Source organism: Rhipicephalus sanguineus, chromosome 10 (genome assembly GCF_013339695.2).
Source record: "Rhipicephalus sanguineus isolate Rsan-2018 chromosome 10, BIME_Rsan_1.4, whole genome shotgun sequence".
In the NCBI taxonomy this organism is placed as follows: Eukaryota; Metazoa; Arthropoda; class Arachnida; order Ixodida; family Ixodidae; genus Rhipicephalus; species Rhipicephalus sanguineus.
This window is the reverse complement of record NC_051185.1, coordinates 150,199,845-150,226,632: the sequence shown is the minus strand read 5'-3', so window position 1 is coordinate 150,226,632 and position 26,788 is coordinate 150,199,845. Positions and strand designations below refer to the sequence as shown.

At 45.5% G+C, this 26,788-nt stretch overlaps 1 protein-coding gene across 1 annotated transcript in view; it reads right to left on the bottom strand.

The window, feature by feature from the left end:
• Positions 1 to 26,788, bottom strand: part of LOC119372587 (RNA-binding protein 5) — a gene marked incomplete at its 5' end in the record, with an annotated part of 109,378 nt that overhangs the window by 25,894 nt on the left and 56,696 nt on the right. Inside the window, 1 exon segment of the mRNA XM_037643062.2 lies at positions 3,406 to 3,673. Coding sequence (XP_037498990.1) covers positions 3,406 to 3,673 — 268 coding nt within the window.

Here is a 26,788-nt window from a genome sequence, read left to right as displayed (position 1 = left end):
GCAGCATGCTGGTGTTAGATGCGTTTCGTGGTCACTTGACCGACGCTGTGAAACGCGCACTCGGCGACGGGAAAACGGACCTCGCCGTGATACCAGGTGGTATGACGTCCACCCTCCAGCCGCTCGACGTTGTGCTAAACAAGCCGTTCAAGGACCGAGTGTGGCTGGAGTACCAAGAGTGGATGTCCGGCGACAACCCAAAGACAACGACGGGCCGCCTACAGAGGCCTCCGCTTGCGACTGTTTGTGGCTGGGTGCTTTCCGCCTGGCGTTCCTTGCCAGATTCCATGGTGGAGAATGCTTTCAAGTAGAGTTGTGCGAATAGCAAAATTTTGGGTGCGAAGCGAATTCGAATAATAAAGATTGAGTGCGAATCGAATCGAATAATTTCGAATAATTTTCGAATATTTCTCAAACATTTTTCGAATAATTCGAAGTGAAATTACAGAAAAAGTTGCAGAGAATCCCTAAGTATGTTCTTGTGAGATAGCAACATGAAAGTGTTTCTTTTCGCTAGGTTGATGAAGCGCTGGTAGGGTCATATTTCATAGTTGTCTTTATTATCAAGAATGAGGCAATGCGGAGGCCGAATTGTATTTACGTACATGATTTGGTGCAACCAAAGTGTTGCCGACAACACTTTACACGTGATAGGCAGAGATGCCATTTCCTCAGCCTCTCCTTCTCTTTCAACTGCTGTGGAAGGCCAACTGATGTGGCGGACAAGGGTGTGCTCCCTTCAAGTCCGGAGTTCCAAATCTGCCTCGTAGACGTCGATATATAGGAACATCTGAAATTTCGGATGCTAAAAAGCTTCGGCGTCCGATTTTTTGGACTTCCTGCCCAAATTTCAGGTCCAAAACAGCATTAATTGAGCCCCCAACTCTGCCACATCTTTCATCTACATATTGAAACCAGCGTTTTCTTGAGTTAATACATTTGCGACCGTAGCGGAGCTTGAAAGCCAGCTTTGCCGCAATACGGGGGTGTGATGAGGTGAAGCATATTGAAAATTTAGGGACCACTTCCAATCAGACGTTGACTGTCTCTTGCCTAAGTTCGACCGTAACGGAGCTTGAAAGGCAGCTTTGCCGCAATACGGAGGTGTGATGAGGTGAAGCATATTGAAAATCTAGGGACCACTTCCAATCGGACTTTGTCTCTTGGCTAAGTTCGACCGTAACGGAGCTTGAAAGGCAGCTTTGCCGCAATACGAGAATGTAATGAGGTGAAGCATATTAAAAATCTGAAGGGGTCACTTTCAACCGGACGTTGACTGCATTTGTCTTTGGGAAGTTCGAATAGTTCGAATAGTAAAATTTCAGTGCGAATCGAATCGAATAGCAAACACTATTCGAAAAATATTCGAAATTTCGAATATTCGCACACCCCTACTTTCAAGAAATGTTGCATCAGCAACTCGCTGGATGGCACGGAAGACGACGCACTGTGGGAGGCGGCCAGTGACAAACTCTCGTCTTCAGAAGACAGTGGTGCTTCGTCGGACAAGTAGGAGCAGTTGCGATGGTGGTTGAGGGGAGCTCCGACGATCGGGGGGGCGGTGCGCCCAATTCGCAAATAAATGTGGTTCGGCAGTTTTGGGTTGTTTTCCTTTTTTTTCTTTTTTGGTAACCTGAACTTGGGGGGTCGACCTATATTCCCACTCGACCTATAGTCCGGTTTATACGGTACTCACTCCTTTTTTTGGTTGAGTTATAGAAAGTCTACCACACATACCTTGCACATAATCAGATCTAAACTTGCAAAGAAAGGTTGCGTGTGTCAAGAATAAGAAATCTACTTCAATTTAATGCCAAGGTTTCCTTAAAATGCAAGGCTTGGATTTATCCATATAAATGTTGCAAGACGCAGAGACAAATCTAGCGACGTACAGGTGCAGCCTATGTTTCACGAACACAAGCTGTACCATGCATTTACCTGGCTTTGTTGTTGTTGCAGCTAAACTTGCTTTAAATTTATTAAAAAATATAACTAAATTTTCATTCATGGAGCATGTATGCATTTTTTGGTAGCCACCATGACAGCACACCGGTGAGGCTGAATTTGTATTATGCCTAATCAATATTGTGCATTCGTGAAATATTGTAGCGCTCCATTTGACAAGCACAAGACAGAGAAGTACATGACACGACGGGCGCTGACTTCAACTATTTTTATTGAAATAACACGCATTGCATTTCATAGCAAAAGGATGCAACGGATGCATGTGCAATCATAAGAAAATAGTAGATTAGGGCGGGCTTTGTGCAAAGCTATCACCTTTTGTTTAGTATACTACATTCGGAACTATCGGAAGCATTTTTTATCACACGAAAAGGCGGCACGTGCGTCAGCCCCACATCTGTATCCTTGCATGCCAGTGAATATAATATGCTAAACAAAAGGTGATAGTTTTGCACAAAGCCCACCCTAATCTACTGTTCCCTTATGATTGCGCATGTGTCCATCGTCATCTTTTGCTATAAAATGCAATGCTCGTTATTTCAATAAAAACAGTTGGAGTCGGCACCCGTCCAGTCATGTAGTTCTCTGTCTTGTCCTCATCAAAGGTAGCGCTAAAATATTTTAAATAAGAATGTATCACCAACTAGCCCGCCAACGCACTTTAGTCCCGCAACATGTTTTGTTAAGTCACTATTGTGCAAATGTGTTTTTTAAATAGTAAATACCATGGTGGTACTCCAAGCTGCACCATTACAAATCACATCCCGCACGAAGATTTTATAAGATGATGAAAACAGCAATTCAGTCCAGCCGGCTTTTCATAGTACTTGTCTAAACTTTAACCCCTCCAGGCAAGAGCTTTGATTGACTGTTGATGAATGCTTCAATTTTCCAATTTATTATGAGGTACTGAACCCATTGTTGCAGGAAAGCTGAGGTGATAGGATGGTGCTTGGTACTTATCAAAGTGAGTCATGATAATTAAAGTGTAATCAGACACATACTTATTATCCAGTACGACACAGAGTGTTACTGCATAACCAAGTGCACAATCACCGACTCTAAGTACATGCATAAGTTATGCGCACGCATAAGCACATGTGCATGCAAAGTAATGTGCAAGATTGCCTGCAATCATTACAAGGAATAAGTGAACGAAAATATTCTTTCATCATTATTGAATATAGTTGCATTTTCCACCAGACAGTGTCTACCATGGCAGTGGATCTAACCAAAGTGATCATCTGTACCAATGTGCAGCATACCGCAAGTTAGACGAATACAAACTGACCCACAGGGGGTTCAATTAATTGAAGCACTCAATGCCTGTCACCTCTGACTTTTCTTCGTTATCACTGGTCACAATGGCAAAAAACAAATCATGCATGCAATCATGCACACAGCACCTAAGGAGTTAAAGAGAAAAGGACATACAATCACCTGCAGCCTGGTCATTGGCGTTGGCACCCACGGCAGTGGCTGTCGACGTGGGTGCTGGCAAGTAGGTCTGCTTCTCGTTGTTCCAGTACATGTACTGCTGGGCCTCCGAGTTGTAGTAGTAGTGCGAGTTGGCGTCGTAGTACAAGCCCGTCGAGGGGTCATAGTAGTAGCCTGACTTCTCGTCGTACCGGTAGGTGGAGACGTCGGGCACGGGGTAGCGCGGGTAGCTCACGCCATCCACAACCACTGTGCCCAGGCTCGACACGGTCTGCAAGAGCGCCACAGTCGCGGTGCACCGACAATGAGTGCCAGTAATGAGAGATTGCACAAAATATACGTGCTGGCTGCTCTATTGCAGAGCGTGTTAATGAAGCCAAATGTCACTGTGATGAAGTTTACTTCATTGACTGACTGACCAATTGGCCCACAAAGTCTAACGCCTGCTTGTTGGAAAGGCTGGATTTGCCTATGTGGCCAAGGATTCATTCAGCTCATCAATGATGTTTTGTTACAAAATTTTCTCCGATAGTGCAGCTTTTTCTCTGGGGTTCTAAATGCTTTTTAAAACAGCGACATGGTTATGAGGCACTCCACAATGGTAGCAAAGCCATAACAGTAGCCATAATGGTAGCGAAGCCATAATGGTCAAAGCGGGGTCGTGTACCAAGTACAATGCGGGGATTGCGACGCTACTTACATTGGCGGAACAGGTAGGAAAAGGTCAACGAGGTCAAAGAACACAAAGGGGACGTTGCTAAAGCCACCCATGCCACGCGTTCCAAGACAGAGCTCGTTGGACACTGCTGGACAAAAGGACACACCTTCGACTTCAACAATACGACGACACGGACTCGGGAACAAAGGTGGGGAAAAGAAAGCCCCTGGAATCGTGGTTCATCCGTTGCGACAAATCACCAACTGCGGTGCCCTGCCAGACCTTTACAGAGACACATGTGACTAGTAGTGGACTGGGTGACCTCCGCTCACTTGGTGCCAGTGTATACTGAGGATGCCACCCACATAGGTGGCAAAACGTCTATGTAACTTCACTGTATTTTTGTTGTGTTAAGTCAGAGTAAATCTTCTAGAACTCACCCTTGTTTTCTCTACACCATGCAAAGCTAGCTAAACTATGCAGACGAGTGACAAGTACCCAAACAAGAAAACGCTGCACTACCAAACACGAATATCAGTATGTCGAGTGCACGGACCCCTTCATGTACGAAATTCCATTAAGCTGCGGTGGTGTTTACTTTGGGCAGACTGGTCAGTGCCTCAATCACCGGCTACGACAGCGCTAAAGGTGCTTGAAGTCAGGAGAGGGGTCCAACTTCACTTTACATTGTAAAGGTTCCGGTTGTTACCCACGGTTGTGTGGTAGGTCGCGGAGACACCAAATTAGAGCGAGAGATCTTACAAGCCACCCTGACTGAAAATTGTGGCTCTCTTAAACAAGGAAGTGCATTTTATGAGTAGCCACATTTAAGCGGGTTTTCTACTTCTGTATTTCTTTTTAGTGGTCTGTTTTTTAGCTTGTAGTTTTATCCTGTTTATCTTCTTTCCCGGTTTCATGTAGTCTACTGTGCACCTATGCGCCACATTTTCATTCGAACATTCTTGCGAATTCATTTGCCACATGTTAGGTGTTGTCACTGGGGTGTATCTCACGCCTAGCTCTGTTAGTTGTTTTTCGTTGCTCGTCATCAGCTGTCTTGTGCTCATGCGCGTATTGTCTAGCTGCGACGATGCTTTTCAATAAATATTCACAGTTGTTAGTAGTGCCCTGTCATGTCTGTCTCACTTTTTCGTCCCGTTTATGCCCTTCATTTGACCAAGTTCATTAATATATTAGCCTTATGTTTTTCATTCTAAAGAAAGTACAGCTAACGGGCAGGCTTCCTTCTGGTCATAAAAAATGGTATTGCAGGGAAAGGGGAAAGACTTAATTGTCAGCTGCATGCACATCCTTCATACAGCCAGTCTAGTGGGTGTCTTGAGACAAGCTCTAGCAAGCCTATTTAAGAAGCTCAGGGCCACGGGAAATTTAAAGCAGCCCCGGCAGAGATTTCTCGAATTATAGAAACTCTAGCACATGCCTCTTGCATGTAAAAGGATGAACACTTGGTCATTCAGAAGATGTCTTTATTCGATATTGAAATGTCTGACTTGGCATCACTGATTTCATGATGAAGCGCACACTTTGCGAACAAAGTGTAACAATGAAGCAAGGCACGCCGACGCTGGTCATGAAACAATGAACAAGAAACTTCATATATCAATGTTTGCAAGCCATTTACTGTCCCATAACACTGCACATTTCATAGCTTCTTGTAGGCACTACGTCCCAATCAATTATGCATGTACTGATGCTCTTATTTGCTTAAGATATGAGTAATGTGCTTTGCCAGCAGTGTTCTGGTGACTATATAGCATGGCTCTTCAAGCTGACAATATAGCACTCTTCATGAGAGACGCTCTTAATTAGCTGCCTGTACTTGCTGTAGCCGCGTTAAAGGGACACTAAAGGCAAATAACAATTTAGGTCAGAGTGAAAGCCCAATGTATGACAACTTCTAAAACGGCAATATTATCAACAGCAGTGCCCTACTTACCGAGAAATTAAGCTAAATGTATCACATGATGAGCGCCACGAGTGGGACATTTTCGAAGTGATCCCGATGACGTAGGGAAGTCGGCCTACAATAAATCACTAGTAATCAAACTAGCAGCAGTAAAAAAAGAACATTCCGAGCATCAAAAGACGTAATAAAATGCTGTTTGTTCGTTTCCGCTTGATTCATGGAAAACAAAACCTCCGTGGCGTTGCCATGGGGAACGGTGCGCGTGGTTCAAAGGTTCCGTTTTCGCCGAGCTGTGCCTCGCCCGTCTAGTGGGTAGTTTCGGTAGTTTCGGGATCGCGTACTGCCGTGCGTGTTTTGCGCGCTCGTGAAAGTCGCTCTGACAGAAAGTTCGACAAAATGCCGCATGCGTGTGATATTGCCGGATGCCCGAATGGTGCACAACGCCAGTGCTGCAGCAAGGAAACCGGTGTGTCTTTTCACTGGGTGCCGCGGAATGAACCCTTACGCTCGAAGTGGCTTAGTGTCATGCCATTGCGCCAGTGTGCTAAACAGTCAAAACCTCTGCGTGTGTGCTCGCTGCCCTTTCGTACTGAGGATTACGAGACCAACCGCAACTTGGTGACGGCTTTGAATGTGCCCATCCGAGCAAGTCTTTGCCGCAGCGCCGTTGTTGCTACCAGTTGCTACTGTGGGTCCCGCTACTTCCACTCGGCTGCTACTAGTGTCGGAGGCCGCGCAGTAAAAGCGGGCAACGTTGGGCACGGCAGCAGTGACGTATGAGAGTCGTATTTTCAGGCGGGAGATTTGAAGCGCACTAACGCGATGCGGACTACTAAAAACGTGATTTTATTTCAAAATAAGCACTTCCTTGGCACAAAAGCAGCGCTACGAGGTTTCTGGACCACTATTTCAACAATCAACGTCGACTTAATATTTGCCTTTAGTGTCCCTTTAAAGTGGCACCATCGCCTGTACAGTAAAATACCACTTGAACGAACGTCAGTTAAGAACTATTCAGTGGAACGAACTTTTATTTTAATCCCTTGCCGAAGTGCCATTGGACCCAATGCTAACGCATTTCAGTTTAACGAAACTAGTGCCGAGGGCATTTCAGTTCTACGAACATATTTTGTGACACCATCCAATGCCTCTCATTTTATTGATCAGAAATTGTCTGAAAGACTGGGTACAGACAGTGCTTTGTGTTTTGAGGACCATGGCACCTGTGACTCACGTTGAGACATGAGCCACTCTGTCTGCAGAAGAGATTGTAGCAAGCTTGTTTATCAGGAAGAAGAGGAGGAGGAAGAAGTAACTCTTGTAGAAGGGGCACCAAGAATTTAAGCTAAAGAAGAATTGATGTACTGGAAAAACGTGAAGTCCTTCGCTGCCCAGTAGAACGTTGTGCCGGAGAAGGTTTTGAGGGCTTGGACACAGTGACTTAATTCATGACCACTGCAGTTCTAAGTGCACAAGTGCAGCAAAAGATTACTACATTCTTTAAAACATGCTAAATAAGCAGAAATATACATTCAAATCAGCAGCATTGCAAATAAAAGGGTTCAGATTTCATTTCAACAACTGACGTTTTCTTTAGCTCCGAATAATAAGTTGCAACATAGCTTTTCAGTTCAACGAATTTTCACTTTAACCCCTTAAAGGGGCCCTCCAACACTATTCAACCCCCCATTTTTTACTTGCGGGTTGCGTAGACTGATGGCTGGGGATAATTTTAGCATAAGTTTAAGCACCGATATCAAATTATTTAGTATTTTAATCACGCGTCGCTACATCGCTGCTGACCGCATCAGCGCGTAGTGGCGCTTGCCAGAACTATTGCGGGCGGAAATGACGAAGATGGGCGCTGGCCTATGATTGGATAAATGTAACGTTAGAAGTAATAACGGCGTTGCATCAAAGTTGAGATTACTATTGCGTTTCGTTTTTCTTTTCTGTGCTTTTTCAATGAACTCCAAATAGCCGCCGTCGCAACAAAAAATATCACTACAACCACAAAGTACGACAGAGGCGCCGGTTGCCATTTCGCCTCTGGTTGCTCTGGCTTTCTTTCTTTTTTTTGCCTGCGCCGGTCGGATGTCCATATGAAACGCTTGCCCCTCTTCTCTCTGCGTCTGTACATTTGCGAGCTGCCTCTTTCCGCATGTGCGGTAGGCTCATGATTGTTGTTGAAACGGTGCAAGTAATCCTCTTCGTTGAATTGTTGTCGCTGCACACTTGTAACTCGTCGGGCTGCTCACCCAACAACCCGCGTAGGGGCGACCGTGTTTAACCGCCCATGCCGCTCCACAAATTCCCTTCTCAGAATGAGAAGAGCGAATGACACGGAATGTCGTTGTAAGGAACAGCAGACAAAGCCTCCCCAGCCTCGCTACGAAGCAGTAGCGCCCGCTCAAGTTCTGACAAGTCAGGAGGAACCACGTTTGTTACTATGGCAACGACGTCAACAATACGTTGGAAAGGAGAAGCAACAATGGTGTGCGAGCTTCCCCTACGTAAGAGCTTTCAGCCCATTTCATTGGAGCGCCATCCGACGTCACAGCAGAGAGTGAAATGTGGTCACGTGACCCCGCGAAAATCGAGTTGAGGGCAGGCATTTTTTTTCTTGTATTTTGAATTTTCTAAATTGAATAACTTCGTACTGCGTGTCGCTATCGCTGCCGTTCTTGCTGCACTAGTTCGTCCGTACTTCAGTCTACGCAATCCACGAGTAAAAAATGGGGGGTTGAAGAGTGTTAGAGGGCCCCTTTAAGTGCTTTATTTTTTTGAAAAATTCCCAACCAAAAGTGCCTATTTTTTTTATTGCTGATTTCGAATCTGATTGTACTAAAAAATAGCTAGTCGATGTTCAAAAAATATTTGTACCACATACTTAGTCAAATCAAAACACGGAATAACACAAGGGGGCCTGTTGCAGCTCCTGCACCAAAAGCGAGTTTCCTTTCTCAATTTTTTTCCCGTTTTCTCCTCGCTTCCCGAGAGCAAACGAAGCACATTTGAAGAAACTGCTGAATATATTCCATAAGGTCATCTGGCAATGACAAGTTGAAAGTCTTGCCTGGAATGACCAAGAATGGAAAGCGAGGAGGCTTCACAGGAGGATTGTCCGCATCAAGCAGGATCCACTGGCGAGCACTCGCGATGTTCGCTTCCGAGCTGTTTTCCCATCATCACCGGAGGAGATGCTCAATTCACCGCCTTCGCTGTCTTCACTTCCAGACAAAAGATAAACATCTGTATCCGAATGATCATCACTCGAAGAAGATGACGAAAACAAAAAGCCTCTTTTCGTGTTGACGAGCCAGTTATGCATAGGTGCCCGCCACCGCAACCCATCTTTTCATACAAAAACCGCGCTCTTTCCGCAGGAGAAAAATAAATTGCCAAGTAAATGCTGCCATCTGGTGGATTACACGCAATCTAAGCTGTAGAAGAGCGCCTCTTGCCCTGAACGCTAGAGGGGAGTACCTATTCCGCTAGGACGAGCTCTGCTCGTCCAAAGCAGTTTGGGGACAGTTTGGGCAGGACGAGCTCTCCTCGTCCAAAGCAGTTAAGGGGTTAACAAACTTTTTCCTGGGGTCCCTTGAAATTCATTCAAGTGAAGTTTCACTGTATTTAGTTTTTTGTTCATTCGCCAGTTTCAAAGGGCACGTCCACAAGTTAGCCAGGATGTGTCACATTTTCTGAGGCAATAAAAAGTAAGATGCCGTAACGTAGATCTGTCAGTATTTAGTGTTTTTACATCTAGATGGCGCCGGATGTGTTAGCATTAACATTTAACTCCCTTCCACTATGCTACAGGTCTATTATGTGCCAAGCAGTGCACACTGTCTTAGCATTAGTGTTGAGATGCACACTAATGCTACCATAAGCATTTTACATTATACTAAAGCTCTGTATTACTTTGGCTAATTAGCAGACACACTGTGGTTGTGCTGAGCACTACTGAAGCTCGTCTCCTGCGAGTGGGATCGAATTGGAAAAGTTTTGCATGCTGGGAGCCATATTGTCTGCCACATGTTGCCATCTGACGAAGATGCTAGCTTGTTTAAATGAAATTTTTATAGAGGCACACAAGTGTGGTCACGCGTTTGTGTCCTCATGGCTCATTATCTATGCATGTTGATTTACAACATCACCACACTGGTATCATGATCAAAAGGCATAGTGAGTGCATCGATGTGCGCGAGTGGAACCACCTTGCACCAGCTGCACTGGCAGTTAGGCACAGCAGTACGATTGGTATATTCAAGGACCTTCAGCAGCACAACTGACATGCATCACTTTTTCTTTCTGCTGAGAAACAGATCTGGCATATTTGTGTGATGACAACGTTTAGAGTAGGGCAGTGCTACGTATAAAGCCACACAGCCGTTCTGCGCTACTTCATGATAAGCCTAGCGGCTCCGAAAATTTCAAGTAGTTTGTCAAGATATTACCACGAGTTTCCCATCAAGAGCGATGGCTTTTGAGACTGAACAGAACAATATGCCAAACCATCAGTAGCGACGGCTACAGGAACACTTGGCAGCGCTGATACCCTTTGGTTGGGCTGATCTGGAGTCTCTGTACAGGATCACTGAAAAATACTGTAATGCACTTTGAATTTTACTTTATAATGTTGTTCACACCTTTTAGCCGATACATTATTCCTTTTTGATATAGAACTGTCATTTTTACTGTTCTTGGTGTTCCATTGTGTATTCTTGTAAAATTTGATTATTTCTGTGATTTTTTAAAATGTGTGCATAATTGTTTATTATTCTCTTCCCAACCTGCCTGGTCTTCAGCATAGGTCAGAAAACTCACTCATGAGTCGATTCACTCAGACTCAGATCGAGCCGCGAGTCTGAGTGAGTCCTGGTGAGTAACATTTCGGTGAGTTTGAGTCCGAGTGAGTCTGCTTGAGGAAAATTTCAGTGAATCTGAGTCCGAGCAAGACCGGTTGAGTAAAATATTGGTGAGTCTGAGTCAGAGTGAGCCCTAAGAGCAAAATATATTTCTTCAGTGAGTCTAGCTCCACCTTTTATTGCCGACCTATGGTCCTGTCTACTCACCTATCAGAATTAATTTCAGCCTTTTATCAGCTTACATTTATACTCAAGTCTATTCGCACATATCTCAACGCACTAGCGTTCGTATGCAACTTCAGTGTTTATTGATCAGAGGCGTCAGACAGGGGCAGGGGGTGCCATGACCTCCCCCCGCAAACTCTTTCACGGTACGTTCTTGGTATAAGTATCTCGTGTGGGTCGCATATTTCATAAAAACGCCCTTACTGGATTCCAATCACTGATAACTCATATCTGAAGGTACAAGATCAAAAGGCATATTGTAGAGCCCCAATTATGTGAGATATTGCCATTAAACACCATTTACACCACGATCGAAAAAGCTAATTTTACGCCCGCAGACTCATGAGTCTACTCACTCAGGTTCAGGTCAAGCCGCGAGTCCTAGTCTGAGCAAGTCCGGCTGAGCGATATGTTGATGAGATTCAGTCTGAGTGAGTCCGGTTGAGAAAAAGTTTGGTGAGTTTGAGTCCGAGTGAGTCTGGTTGAGGAATATTTTGGTGAGTGAGTCCGAGTGACCTCTCAGGGCAAAATATATTTCTTGAGTGAGTCTGAGTGAGTTCCAAATTTTTTTGCTGACCTATGGTCTTCAGTGACCGCAGTATGTTGTAAATAAATAAAAAATGAAAGAGTTACACCAAACAATCGGAGCCCATTACAAGCAACGGTATGACGACTTCAAAAAATTCAAAGATGCTCGGACTGCAGCATGTTCATTAAGTCCATCGTGTCATCAAATGGTTTCCACCAGAGATAGGTGACAGCAACGACCAACAGCGAAGCAAGAATCCATCAAACTGCTCGAATGTGCTCTGGAAAAGGCATGGGACTAAATCCTTCCAGACTACAACAACATGGCTATTCTGAAAATTTTTGAGAACAGCCTTCAAGCCTGTATCAAATTGCAAGGTGTAAATTTTCAAACTAAAATTGAATGTTCTTCCGAATAAATAAAGTATGCCTCATTTTGTTTATTTGTTGAAGAGTTATGGCTGTTTCTTCGCATTACAGCACTTTTCAATCGCCCTAAATATATACAGCAGAGCCTCATTAAATGTAACCTGAAGGGACCAGGAAAATATGTTCCGTTTAACAGGAGTTCTGTTTACTGAGAGATGTACGAGGTGCAGAGTTCAAGTAGGAAGCTTATGATATTAGAGGGAGTTGTTCCATTTAAGCAGTGATTCTGTTTAAGAGGTTTCCGTTTAGTGAGAGTCTACTGTATGAATGTTTTCATGAGGAAGAGTGCATTGGTCGAAAGAGGGTTTCGCAGCAATTTCAAAAGGCTGTTGAGGTGTTTCGGCCAGACCAAGAACATTTTCGGCAATAAGTGCTCAGAGCTGCTGTGGCCTAAACGGTGAACACTGGTGCGGTTGGCGCACCACTGCAGCTTGGCGATGCTGTGCGCCGTGACCATGGCAGAAAATGTGAAAAAAAGGCTCCGAAGAAGTTCATCAGCTTAGGAAATGTAAAGAAATTTTTCATGGTTGGTAGGCGATAGGTCTGACACGGTGATGGTGGATGACTTGGTTGACGACGACGAAGCACCAGAGGTGGTTGCCGTACTGACTGACGTAGAAATTATTGCAGAGGTGACGAGCCAGCAACCCGTGAATGATGCCACAGAGACTGAAGCTGCGAACCCCGTAAACATTCCGCTGCCAACTTCTAAGGAGGCTGTGGCTGTTAAGGCCACAGCCTCGCTACAAAAGGCTTAGGCCTCCTGCTTCATGTGAGTGAGTGGTTGCAGCAGGCACCCTTGGCGCCCGTAGTCAATATAGTAATGCCTGACGCAGGTCCAAATGTGCCACCTACAAATTCCAGCAGCCTTATGGAAAAGTCTTTAATCACCTTATACCATAGCGACAATGTCACCAAAGCACCATAGCGACACTATCAGAAGACAGCAAGTGCGAAGTGCGTCTACTGGGAACCAGAAATTGGGAGGTGAAAGGCACATAGACAACACAGGGTTCATAGCAACTTTGAAGAAAGAAATTCATGGGCTTTTAAGGACTTCCAAGCACCTAACGAAGAATTTTCAAGGACTTGAAACAACACTTGTTGAGATCGTAGAAAAAGGAAACACCAGCTTTTACAGTAAAGCATGAAGCACATCTTTCAGTGCACACAAGCCAAAGCAGGCACTTTTTCACAATCAATAGCTAACTAAAGCAGTTCTCACAGTTCATTTCTTTGCTCATATTTTGTTCACTGCAGGTTTTACGGCATTACACTGTTTTCGGCAGGTTTCAGTATTCTTCTGCTAGTTTGCTTAAAATAATTCACCACCCAATATGGAAGTATTGTGTGAGCGTGTGCGCACGCATACACCCCCCCCCCCCCCCCCACACACACACAAACGCACACATTGTGCATTGCCAGCTTTAGAATTTTTTCAGCTTATATGAATATATAGATGACATAATTGTCGCTAACACAAAAACGCAGGAAAGAAACACAAACATGACAACATGGGCAGCGCTTCCAACTATAACTTTGTGTCATTTTAGGGGCCATTATTTCACATAGCAAGTACCAACTAGGCCATGAAGAGGTTCATTTATTGGGTATACATGCACACACATTTACAAAGGGGTCGGGCACCCTTCCCTCCCCACTGCCACAAAATAAAATCCTCCTCAACCCTCTGATCAAAAGTATGCTCGTGCCAATATAACTTCCTGGGCTCAAAGTGAATGGCAATTAGTGTCGAATAATTTTGAAGTGAATTCGAATAGTAGCAGGATTTGAATAGTAGTAGGATGCAAATTATATGTGGAAAAATACTAAGTTTTAAAATTTCTCGTACTTAAACAGTATAAGACGCTAATAAAAAAATGACTGAAGTACAGAAGTGTGGCTTCACACTGGTACGAATTTCCCCTGACAAGCTGATTTCACAGCACAGTAGTCCCGTGGTGCAGTGAAACCAGCTTTAAGGCTGGTTACATGTGGTAGAATATGTCTATTTGTTCTTTTTAAGCCCTTTCAAATTTTAAATAAATGTCACAGCGAATTCGACAAGATGTAATATGTGCTCGATTATTCGCACAGAACTATCCAAAAAGCAACTGCTAAAAATTGGCTCAACAAAACTGTATTGACAAAATTCAAGGACATTTAAGGACCTACAAAAATTTAAGGGTTTTCAAGGCCTTGAAAATGTTATTAGAAAATTACAGGCTTTTCAAGGGTTTCAAGGACTGCTATGAACCCTGCAACACGTGTAATTGCGATGCACAAACGAGGTACCTGGTGCGTACCTCAATTATGTGTATCACTGTCATATGTCTTTCACTTCAGAATATACAATTTAACAAGCCCAGCTTTCCATCCAGAAAGTGAGTTCCTCTCTCAATGCTGGAAGCTTCAAAGAAGGAAGGTAGTTTGGCAGCACTTAACCTCATAAGCAGTAGCGCATGTGGGGTGACCTTTAGGCTATGCTAGCTCAGAATCATACCCACGGCTTTATGTCCAGCAGTAAAATGCCATGAACATCAAGTCCCCAAAGTGGGTTACAAGAGGCACAACTGATTGGGGGTAGTCGGCGTTGAAACGTATTTGCGTGTAATGCACCAATGTAAAACAGAGGCACAGAAACCAGGAGATGCAAAGTTGAGCGTCAACTTTTAGGTACAGTGTTTGCTTTTGAATATCATTTACTTTTCGCATTCTCTTCAAGGAATTCCCCAGTGATTGATTACAACCATAATAAACGCTCTCTGATTGTACTCCTGTTTGGCATCCATTGTTTCCTCAAGCCTGCACCAGACTGTATTTTGTCAAACAGGCATGCAAGATGTGCTGAGGCATTGCACCACAGGCATGTGGCGCATCCCCTACAATATAGAACTCCAAAAATATCAAAGAGCAATGAAATATCTTTAAAAAAAAAAGACGTAAAAAGCAGCAAGCCATCTTTTATCGGCGAGCGTGAGTGCCCGTAAATTTAAGAGCAATAACTTGCCAAAGAATGTGACAGGGGCCCTACGAACACGATCTTCAAGAATTACCAATGCAGCTTCAGTGAGAAGGTGGGTGCACTCATCTTTAAAGGGGTCATGAACCACTTTTCCAAGTAATGATCTAATGGCCTCAGTATCGGAGTGTACTGCCTCCCGAATCGATTGCCGCAAAAATTTCTCGAATCCGTCAAGAATCAGCGGAGTTACGGGGGTTTGGCGCACGCTCCCAGCGCTTTCTCTCTTTTCTCGTGCCGGCGAGCGCACTGGAAGCTAGACAGGGAGGGATGGCATGGGGGAAAGAAGTTACGCCAGCGCGCGTCATGAAACGCGATCGCTCTCCCGCTGTGATTCGCTTGCGCGAGTGCGGCTACCGTGTACTGAGGAGTGCGGCGCCGGCGAGTGGCGGCACCCCGCGGCAAGAAGCGCATCTGATCCGAACGCTGCTCTCGATTTACGTCGGCCATCGGCCAATAAGCATGCTAAGTCTCTTGCTACGTACAGCGGACAGACGCCCCGCCCACCGACGAGAGTGAGAACTGGCCTCTGTTTGAAAAGAGGGTGCCTGGGGAAACGGCAACTTCGCGCTCCGCTTGTGGCCATTACGCGGTGCGCACGACTGTAATATTTGGCAGAGCAGTTCATAGCCGTGTCAGCTTTCCGCAGGATGTGTTTTTTCAATCAGCCCAAAGGGTGCTTCATGACCCCTTTAAGGTAGGTCGCCACCTTCAAAAACAAATCTTTTTGACAAAAAAAAAATGATTTTTTTGAATTTGACATTTTCTAGCTCCTTGTCTATTCAAGAATATTTAGCAAAAAGAATTATGTAGTTATCTTGAGCCGTTTGAAAGTTATGACCATTTTTCCAACACCTCTAAGACGCATTCAAAACCGAAACTGAAGGTTTCCGATTCCACAACACCTGCCATGCCGTCATGAATGCTTTTCCTTACAGATATTACATAATGCTAAGTGTCTAAGTACATTCTAAAGCTTCTGGGGCATGATGTTTTCAATTTATTTGAAAATTTCCACTACACGGCTGCAACACTCTGTTGTTTAAGCTGCGTATGTTTTCGCTCTGCTGTCTGTGCTTTTTCGTACACCACTTCGAGCTCTTGGACTTAGTTGTGGCCTTTCAAGGAGAAAGCTATAGTACTCCATGAAATATGACAAAGTATAGGACAAAATAGAAGCACCAACGCAAGTTATGGAATCAATATACCAAGAGTGGACCCGCTGTAGCGCACATAGATGAGAGTCAGCTGGAGACGCAAAATTAGCTAGAAAAAATATGTGTGCTTCAGTTCGCTCAAAAGGAGAATGCGCGGCTTCAGGGGAGGTCCCAAGCTATGATCCTGAAGAATTTCAGACATATTGAATGTTTCTTTATTATATGTACTTTCAATTGAAGTCTTTAAAGCCATTTTCTCAAAACATGATTTTTTGCGGCCTACACTTACGCGAACAGCGATAACTTTCCTTCTGATAAACATTCTTACATACAATTTTGCATGCTCTTTCTTTATAGGTTGAGTTGTGCATTCAAGCAGAATTATTTAAAATGAGCTGTAACTTTTTGTACTATGGCCAATTGTGTGCAAAACAAACCTGTCAAATATAAACTTTTCAATTCTTTTTACGGTAACGCACCTTAGATTAGAGGTGGGGTGATCGTGGAGGTTAGATGCACAGGATAGTGTCCTCACTACGTACCTGCCAAGTTGCGTTTCAATCACACCAACCATCTCGTAGTTATCACTGTTGGCGCAAAATGCATATTTTGGCAGATTTTGATTTTTATAAATTTTGTGTTTTGCATTTTTAGCAGTTTCATCATTCTAAAGTTTAAATTTACCTAAGCCCTACAAGCCAAAACCATAACTATAGCTTTTTGGACTGCAACTCTAAAATTTTTTCTCGAAGGTGGTGACCTACCTTAAGCCTGCTGCCAACAGAAGCACGCTCATACAGGGTCGACCACATCTAAGGTGGACACCTCACTGGTATTCAAGCTGTTAAAACTAGAACGTTAATTCTACTTCACGATGGAAATGTCCGTTATTTGATGTCTAATCATGGTATCAATAAACACGATACTAAATTTCCTAATTATGTAATAAACAACTTCTATGAGGTCTTGAATACCAACCTTAGTTGTGGATGAGCCTTAGTTGTGGATGACCTGCCCATCCGACAGTATCCACACTCTCAGTGATGAAGCATCATAGAATTTACAATGCCTGCTATATATGTCAGCAGCATTTTTGGGAGCATCTGCACGAGCGTCGTGACAATGTGTGAAACGGGAAGGGGGTGCTTTTTAGCGCTCCACTGCAGAGATTGCAGGTGTGGGTTGCTGACAAGGTGTCGAAAGCTTGCGAGTCACTCTACTCGCGTGCACTGTGAGGCAACTTACACCTGTGCGCTGTGAGAAGTGCAACTTACACCTGTGCCTCTCAAGCGACAGAAAATGCTTTAAAGTAATTCATATACAGTGCTGAACATGTAATTTTTGCAGTGTGCAGGCCGTTCTGAGTGTATCCCTCGCTGAAGTTGATCACGTGAATAAAAGCATAGCCCACACATACGTGTGGGGTTGTTTTCTGCGTAAATACTCCGACTCTTGCAGTTTCACTTGTCAAAAGTTTATTGGAATACAGCAAATAATAATCTTTGAACAAGTTAGCAATTTTTCTTTTACATTTTGCTTGTGCAGGAAAGGGTTACAAAGGGGCTCTCAAAAGCTTTTGAAGCACCTATTTTTTTTTGGGTTGCATGGATTGATAGTTAGAGCTAATTTTAGCGTAGGTTAAAACACTGATTTCGAAAGATTTAATATTTTAGTCATGCAATAAGTTTAGACTGCGGGGCCCTATTGCTGCTGTTCTTGCTGCATTCATCTGCTAATTTTTTGGCCTATGCAACCCAAAGTTACAAATGGTGGCTTGAATAGTACTGCAGGAACCCTTTAAGAGGGGGCTGTTTAATCTCCCATTGGCACGGTAATATCTGTGCCAACGAGAGAGCAGTCACTCTCGTCCGCCGCCGGAGTCGCTCGGCCGTCGGTCACTGCTGGGCAAGCTGAGGTGTCCACTGGTGGCGACAGCGTTTGGTCACTCGGCAGCGGTGACGTTGAGGCTGCCGGGACTGCTTCTGTTGCCCCTTCGGGTGCCATTGGCTGCTGCGGGGGCAGCGCCGCGGTGGTCGTCGCGGTGTTGTTTCCCGTCCTGCCGTTTTTCGGAGCTCCCATCCGCATCAGGTGTAAGAGGGAGGTCTCGTGGCTCTCGTGAAGCAGCAGCCCGCCGCACTCGCAGTAGACGGACCCGGGGGCCGGCGGGATGCAGGCCCCCTCGGCTTGGCGATCCATGTCTGTGATTGTTCGCCCCCGGAAGGGCGCGAACAGCCGCTTCTCGTTTCTCGTGCGTACTGCCCGCTCCTGTTTCTTCCACGGCACAGTCGAAAAGTACGAAACGGGTGGCTGCGTGCCAGCCTGGAACGTCCAGGTAGCAACCGTGCGACATTTTCGCTTCGCGCTGGGTTCGAGGGATGGACCCTGGAAGGCCGGGCCAGGATGGCTCGGAGCGTACGGCCAGCGTGGTGCTGCCTCGCATCTAGCCATGTAGCTGGTTCTAAGCATCTCGAGGACAGCAGGATCCAGGTGGAAAGGGCGAGGGCCAGGCCAGCGCCTCTTCATGATGTTGGCATGGGCGGCACCCTGCACGGACATGACGCCCTTTTGGCTGATGTTGCCATGCCGACGGCAGGAGAGACCAAGAGCGGAGTGCATGAGTCTCATTTACGAGTACCTTCCTCCTCTCATCTCCCTTAGCCTCTGATGCTCCCCCCTCAAATATCAGGAGTGTTATAGCAATACACAGATCTGCGTGTGCGGACCTGTCCCTTCCTTGGGTCACACTGCGCGCTAGCGGAGTGACAGTCACTCACCAGCACAAATGCAGTGAACCTATCAGTTAGAGCTGGATCCCTAATCCGTGGTTCGCATTGAGTCGAGACCCCGGTAGGTATCGGGCCAGTTGGGACAGAGACAAGTTCTTTGACTGACGGAGCTTATTACGTCAGTACTAGGGATGGGAGAATAGTAAACTTGTGGTTCGAAGTGCAGAGCGATTTGCTTGAATAATTCCAAATCAAATAGTTTGAATATTATACAGTCTAGACCCCTTATAATCTATGTTGCCTGAGTCGCGAATATCTGCGCTATGAGCAGTACCACGTTCATAGGTCGGCAAACTCACTCACGAGTCGACTCACTCAGATTCAAATCGGGCCGTGAGTCTGAGTGAGTGAGTCCGAGTGAAGAAAATCTTGGCGAGTCTGAGTGAGTTCAGTTGAGGAAAATATTGGTAAATCTGAGTCCAAGTGAGCCCTAGGTGCAAAATATATTTCTTGAGTGAGTTCGAGTGAACTCAGCCTTTTGTTGCCGACTTATGTTCCTATATACTCATCTTCAGCATTACTATCAGCCTTATATTGGCTTACGTTTATACTCAAGTTTGTTCACACATATCTCGGAGCACTAGAATTCATGCGCCACTTCAATATTTATTGATCAGAGGCATGAGTTAGGGAAAGGAGTCTCATCCCCCCCCCCCCGCAAACTCTTTCATGGGAAGTTCTTGATAAAAGTATCTCGTGTGAGTCACGTATTTCATAAAAATGTCCTTACTGGATTGATATATGATAATGCTGACATATGATATATGATGACAACTCTTTAAATGTGAACATATTCGACAGAGATCTGTCTGGCTGGGTGAAAAATTCATACGAAAAATAATAAACTCTCCAGCCGCTTTGCTAAAGTTAAACTTTAAAAGCTGTAAAACTGACCTAACGTTTCGGGGCCAAAAGGCGTATCGTAGAGTAGAGCTCAAAAGGCGTATCGTAGAGTACCGATTATGTGAGATATTGGCATTAAAGAGCATTGACGCCATGATCGAAAAAGGTAATCTTATGCCAAGGGACTCATGAGTCGACTCACTCAGGCTCACTCAGACTCGGGTGAAGTTGTGAGTTTGAGTGAGTCCGGCTGAGTAATATGTTGGTGAGTTTGAGTCCGAGTGAGTCCGGTTGAGAAATTTAGTGAGTCTGAGTTGAGTGAGTCCAGTTGAGGAAAATTATGGCGAGTCTGAGTCCGAATGAGCCCCCCGAGAAAAATATATTTCTTGAGTGAGTCTGAGTGAGCTCCAATTTTTTTGCCGACCTATGACCATGTTACAACCAAAACAACCTTTTTCGAAGGCTGCACAAATGCAAAACATGCTGAGCAAGCAGCTGCACATGTCTGAGAATAGATACACGAGACCAGGGTATTTGCCTCCCTTTAGGTTTCTAAACATATACAGATTAAGTCCAAGAACCTACGTTGCCAACAAAAGGAACGGAGGGACCAGAAAATTTTTAACTCTTTCGAGACTGAAAGAAAAGAAGAAAAATGTGCCAAAATTACAGATAATTAGATGTGAAGCATCTTATGGCGGAGGTCAATCCGGTGGTGGTGGTGGTGTGCGGCGTGACCACCCTTACTGCGCATGCGCAAACCCTCTCCACTCCCCTCTCCACATCACCTTTCCCCTTCCCCTCTCCCTTTCCCCCTCTCCACATCACCTCTCCCCTTTCCCCCTCACCACTCCACCTCTAGAACGCGGGCTCTACATGCCGAAACACTGCTTCGCATCGCCTCATGGTCGTTTTAGCGGGAGATGGTGTGATTTTTTTTTTTTGCTCACTTTGTAGGAGCTTTTTTTTTTTCATGAGTAAAACGGTACCATTATTTCAATGAAATACCATTTCTTTGTTTCTCTTAATTGCGTAAAATGATACCACCTGCACGGTATCAGAGGCAGCAATGCAATGAAACTCAAGCCACAGGAGATGGAGGGGAAGAAACTCTATTGAAAAATAATGGATAAGTGGGGCTATCTAACGTCGAAAAACAGAACTACAGCGGGTATAGTTGTTATGGGTTCCATGTGGGACCAATTTTTGTTGATGACGAGTATAGTCATCATCGGTCATTTTGTTAGAAAGTCTCACGAGGACTACAGTCAAACCTCGTTACAACGAACACAACATTAACGAACATTTCAAATTACCGAACTTTTAAGAAATCCCGTGCCGACTGCTTATAGTTTCAATGTAAAAATATTGCACTACTACGAACTTCAGAATAACGAACATTTCAGAATAACGATCGTTATTTAATTCCCATGTAATCTTAGCAACACCTCAGTACTACGAACTTATATCCCGAAATGCGAGGATTCTTAGATTTCAGTATATCGGTCATGGCAGTCGGAGCTGTAAGGTAGCAGACGACGCAGCGTGAAGAGCGGACGCCCTCCCGCAAAAACCTGAGATGGCGCGGGAGGTGAAAGACGCGGGCGGAGAACTTTTTTTTTTCCCTCCGTTGCGGAGGCGACAACGCATCAGGTTTTGTAAAGGCCCAACCACATGCATTGCACACGACTTTCGAGCGAAGGTGACTGCGACAAACAGCGCGACGGGAGCACCCACATGTTCGCGACAAAGTGTCACGGTTGCTCGATTGAAAACTATTGCGTGCACGCAGGCAAATTACGAAAAAGAATTACAGAGTAGATGAATGACAACATGCCAAATTTATTATTGTCTTGTTTGAGATAAGAATGCCATAACAGCGCTTTGGGACGTTAAACCCCAGATATTATTATTATTAATGCCATAACAGTGTTTCGTGACTTTCTTTTTTCGCAATCTTATGTTTAACCGCGACAGTAGTATCTGCTGTGATCCCATGGGGCGCCCGGAAGCGTACGCTGCCTACGCTACGTCGCACTTTGCAAACTGCGTTATGTTGGGGTTAGTCCACGAGGCACATCTCGACAACGTTTCCACTTGCTGTCATAGAACGTTTAAGAAAAGCCGCAGCGCCTCACATCGTTGCTTCGCAGGGAGAAGGGCTACCTCGCACGGCGTCGATGTTGACATTGCAGCAAGCTACCACCAATGCAGCAAGCTACCACCGAAACATCAAAACGAACCGTCGATCAAAATTAACGATAAAATACGGCCGCTGCCTTGCTCTCCGCGTGAGATGGGGCTGTAAAGAATGTAGTGTATAACTTGCATTCCTTGAAGTATGCGCCGATTGGAAGCATCATAAGCAAAGTGCAACCGAAGCGAGGGTCAGAGATGCTGCCATGTTGCCGGATAACGTCATGCTCACTTCCGGCCGACAAGCGATTTTTTCTGGCTTTCCAGAAACCTGCGACGCGACAAGCGACGGTGATGATGGCCCTCCGCGACAGCAAATCCTGTCGGCCGTCGCTCAAAACTCGCGTGCATGCAGTTGGGCCTTAAAGGATTGCAGCAATGGCATGGACGACGATGTCACGGTAGCACCCGAAGATCGCGACGAGTCCGTGTCGGCCACAGATGCGTTGGACTACTTGAGAAAACTCCGCATATTCATAGAAAAAAGCGGAACAGCGACCGAAGCGGCGCATAAAAATGCGGACGGTCTAGAATCGTTCGTGACGCAGAGTTTGTGCTGCACCCGTCAAAAAACGATCACGGACTATTTCAAATAAACGTGCCTTGTCTGATGCTCACGTGTGCATTGTTGTGAGAAACGAGTTCAAGGACGTACCGTTGCAAAGGTAGGATGTTTGCGTTACTGAAATTCTATTGTTATGGTAAATTTTTGGGCTTTCACTATAACGACCTTTCAGAATAACGAACATTTTTCCGCGGTCCCCTGAAGTTCGTTATACCTAGATTTCACTGTATACTTGTCAATGGTTGCGGAAGGGTTAAAAAAAGCTAAAAAAAAATAAACTACCGTGGACAGTTGCCGGCTAACTTTTCAGACCTCCTCGATTATGCCGACTTCTCTGTGTGGAACCGCACTACACAAAAGAATGTCGAATGGTGACCAAAATTACGCACGATGTGCAATGCGTTCAAGTTCCCAGGCGCGCGCAATGTCCATAACATGGCAACCGCGAACTGTCATTTGAACGCTGCAGCTACTGCGAAGAGTTCAGTTGACTCGGTAAGAAACCTCAACGTTAACAGCTGCTATTGACCAGGCGGCTCACGCTCATTAGGCTGAGCCTGCGCGTTGGCGTGATGTTACGGGAAGCTTGCCAAAACACGGAGATTGGGCGTCGGAGAGATCGTACTCATGCGATGGAGCAAGGACTCGCGAAACTGTTCTCAGCACGACGATCAGCCACGGCAACTATGTCGCAAAAACCTGCCAAGCTTGTGAGCCCCTGTACAGACATCAAAGGCGAAAGCAAGGGCAACAAAGCCATAGAGACTAACTTTGCAGAACACCACCTAGACTGTGGAATCAGTCGCCCACGCAATATCCGCACTCTACAAAAACTCAACTATTCATTTTCCTTAAACAAAAATAATGCGCGCTTGATGCAGACACAGGCACGCATTCTGTGCGCCTGTGTATAGTCGACAAGTGGACGGAGCAAGCAGCCAAGCCGGCGCGAAGCCTTCTCTATCGCCTTTGAAAACCGCACCCTTTTTCACACTTAAGTGCACAGCTGCTGCAGGCATTTTTTTATTCCTCGGCTCTGTGTTCGTTTGCTCTGCGTCTCCTTTTCCTTCGGTTCATCCTCATCGCGCTCTCCCTGGCCGGCGCTCCTTTGTTGTGAAGCACGCTTGCTACCTCGCTTGACAGTGGGATTTTCCCGGCTGCCGCACTATAACCACTTTCATCTTGAGGGCGGGGGGGGGCTGCGCAATAAGCGGTATGCGTGTAGATGCAGTTCTGTGGGGAGGGTAAACTGGAGTCTGCGAAAACCACGTCATAACCGGTCCTGCACTTATAAGTGGTCTGTACGGGACATCACATATTAGAAAGAGAAATGAGCACTTTTGTCATGAGCCAACTAACTTTCATATTTTTAGGAAATGGAGCTAGGCATGCGTGAATTTCATTTTTTTGGTTCGAAGTTGAGTGGAAGCAACTTTGAATAGTAGCAAGATTTCAATAGCAGTAGAGTGCAAGTTATCAGTGGCAAAATAGATATCTTTATAAGTTTCGTATCCTTAGTGCATATTGGCCGCAAGAGACGCTTTTAAGCATAAAAATAATTATTTCAGGTGCACATAAAGTGTAAATTTAACTTTAAAGTGTGGCTTTGCAACAGTGTGGATTTCCAAAGGATAGGTAGTTTTACAGCATAGCAACCCCAGGCTGCAGTAAAACCACCTTTTCAGGGCAGGTTATATGCGGTAAAATATACGTCTATTAGTTTATTTTGAATGCATAGAAATTTCGAATAACTTAAATTCATGTCAAGCGAATTCGAATAGTGTGGTAATCGTTTGAATGTTCAAAGCACTCAAATATTCGCCCATGCCTACCGTATTTATTCGAATATAGGTCGACCTTTTTTTCCCAAAAATGTTGCCCATAATCAGCTATCGACCTATATTCGTGACCAAAGAATCTCGACCTATATTCGCGATCAAAGCGACCAAAAGCACCGCACCTATGGCGTTCAACTGCCGCGCCTGCTGTTCTTCAAGCAGTTCCTGCTACATACGCACATTATATACCATAAAATCTGGTATAAAAACCGTACCCGTTCGCCTTTTCCGACTAAGTAACTAAGAAAAAAAAAGTTATTTGTGCAACCGCCTTTTCAAAGCCCCCTCGAAATGCAGCCGCTCCGCCATGTTTGCGCTGGAACCCGTGATTTCCCTAGGTAGGCCGTGAAGTCCCTAGCCCCCTAGCCGTGCTGCCTGCCGACGCGCAGCCGCACTGGCACTGGCCTAAGGCCTCACTCTTTGTTTGTTGTTTGATCTGACGTGACGGTTCGCATTTGCAAATGCGCGGTTGCGACGGTGTCACGTCGGTAGAGCTACACAGCTGACTTCAAGCGTCAAGTGATACTTTTTGCCGAGAATTCCAGCAATTGTGCCGCTCAGCGTGAGTTCGACGTAAAAGTTGATTAGGGGTTGGCGGAAGCAGCGGGACCGACTGTTCGCGTGCAATGGATGGCGTCGTGCTTTTCGCGGCCCAGCAACTGGCAGGCATGACGCTCTTGAAAAAGAACTGAGGCTCCGGGCGTCAAGGAGGCCCTGCAGAAGGCCAACAGACCTGGTCGTCATACCGCTAGGTATGACGTCCCGGCTACATTAAGGACCGGGTGGCGAAGAGTTACAAAGAGTGGCTTGAAGGAGGATGCTGCAATGACACCGAAGGGACGCCGCGAGAAGGGCTTCCCTCAATAGGCAGTTTTAGAATAGCGTACGCTAAGTTAGCGTTAGCGTTTGCCACTTAACGGGAGGCCCCAAGCGGTTAGCGTACGACGCATGTGCAGTTGCGCGAAAAGCCAACGCAAAGCTTTGCGTACGCTATTCTAAAACTGCCTAATGAAGTTGCGACGTGGGTGAAGGACGCGCGGAAAGACTTGCCAGCGGAAATTATCGTGACTGGCTTTAAAAAGTGCTGCATTTCCAACGCAATCGATGGCAGCGAAGTCGACGTCATTTGGGATGCCGAGGATGCCTGCGAAGAATCCGACAACCTTCCTTGCACATCTGACGAACATGACACTCCCGCCAGCGACTAGGGCGCTAAGTTAATTGTAAATAAAGGTGTGCTATGTTTCAATTTTCCTGTTTCTAAAAAAAAAACATGGGTCGACCTATTTTCGAATATTTTTTTTTTAATACTCGTAGAGTGCTATAAGTAGGGGTCGACCTATATTCGTGCCCGACCTATTTTCGAATAAATACGGTAGTCAGTGCGCCACCACATGCAACAATACAGCAGACTCTCCTTGAACGGAACCTGAAGGGACGAGGAAAATATGTTCCATTTACTGAGAGATGAACAGGGGTGCAGAATCCACGTACGAAACCAATCATATCAGAGGGAGTTGTTCCATTTAAGCAGAAGTCTCTTTTAAGAGATTTCTGTTTACTGAGAGTCTACTGCAATTATATACAGATCCAAAGTGGCAGAAAATGCTGCACGGGGAACGGGTAAAGATAACACATAGAAAGTGCACGAGATAAACCGATAATGGCTCAAACGCACCTCTCGTGCCTCTGCACTCCGACCCTGTGATGCGAGTCGCACACAAAGGCGGGGGCACGCAGGGCTCCCGACTCGTTTGAGCAGTGTCTTTCACAGCTCTCGAGTCGAAACACAGAGGCCCTCGAGGAAGCGACATGCTTCCACGAAGTCGGGGAGGAGTCTCCCCAGAAAAGGGTGTGGAGGGAATGGGGCGCCTTGGCTTCAGCAAGGCAGCAGGGCTACGGAAGCGGCAAAGTGCCCTCTCCAAAGCAACCCCTCCTAACATGGCTCGCGCAAGCATTTCGTGAAGCCAAGGTGCAGCTGTCCGAGATACTGGCATGCGCATGCAATTCCACAGGGTTGATGTACGACCGTATTTCGGTCCCATGCAGGCACAAAAGTGACCACACCTGCATTTTCACGAGCTGTACTGATGGAAAGCGAAGAAAATTGTGTTAGGAGGTCCTCTCTCATGCTGTTAAAGGAACTACTGTTTCTTTAATGCATTGGCAAGCATACAATTCATGAATGACTGTTTTACATAACTTTCTTGAACATATTGCGGCATTCTTTCAGTTATTCTGTATCCACATACAGTGCTGTGGAACAGTCAGGGAAGAAGAGACTTCGGCGGTTCCACCCCAACATTGAAAATATTGCACCTTGTGGGTGTATATGTAAGCGCAG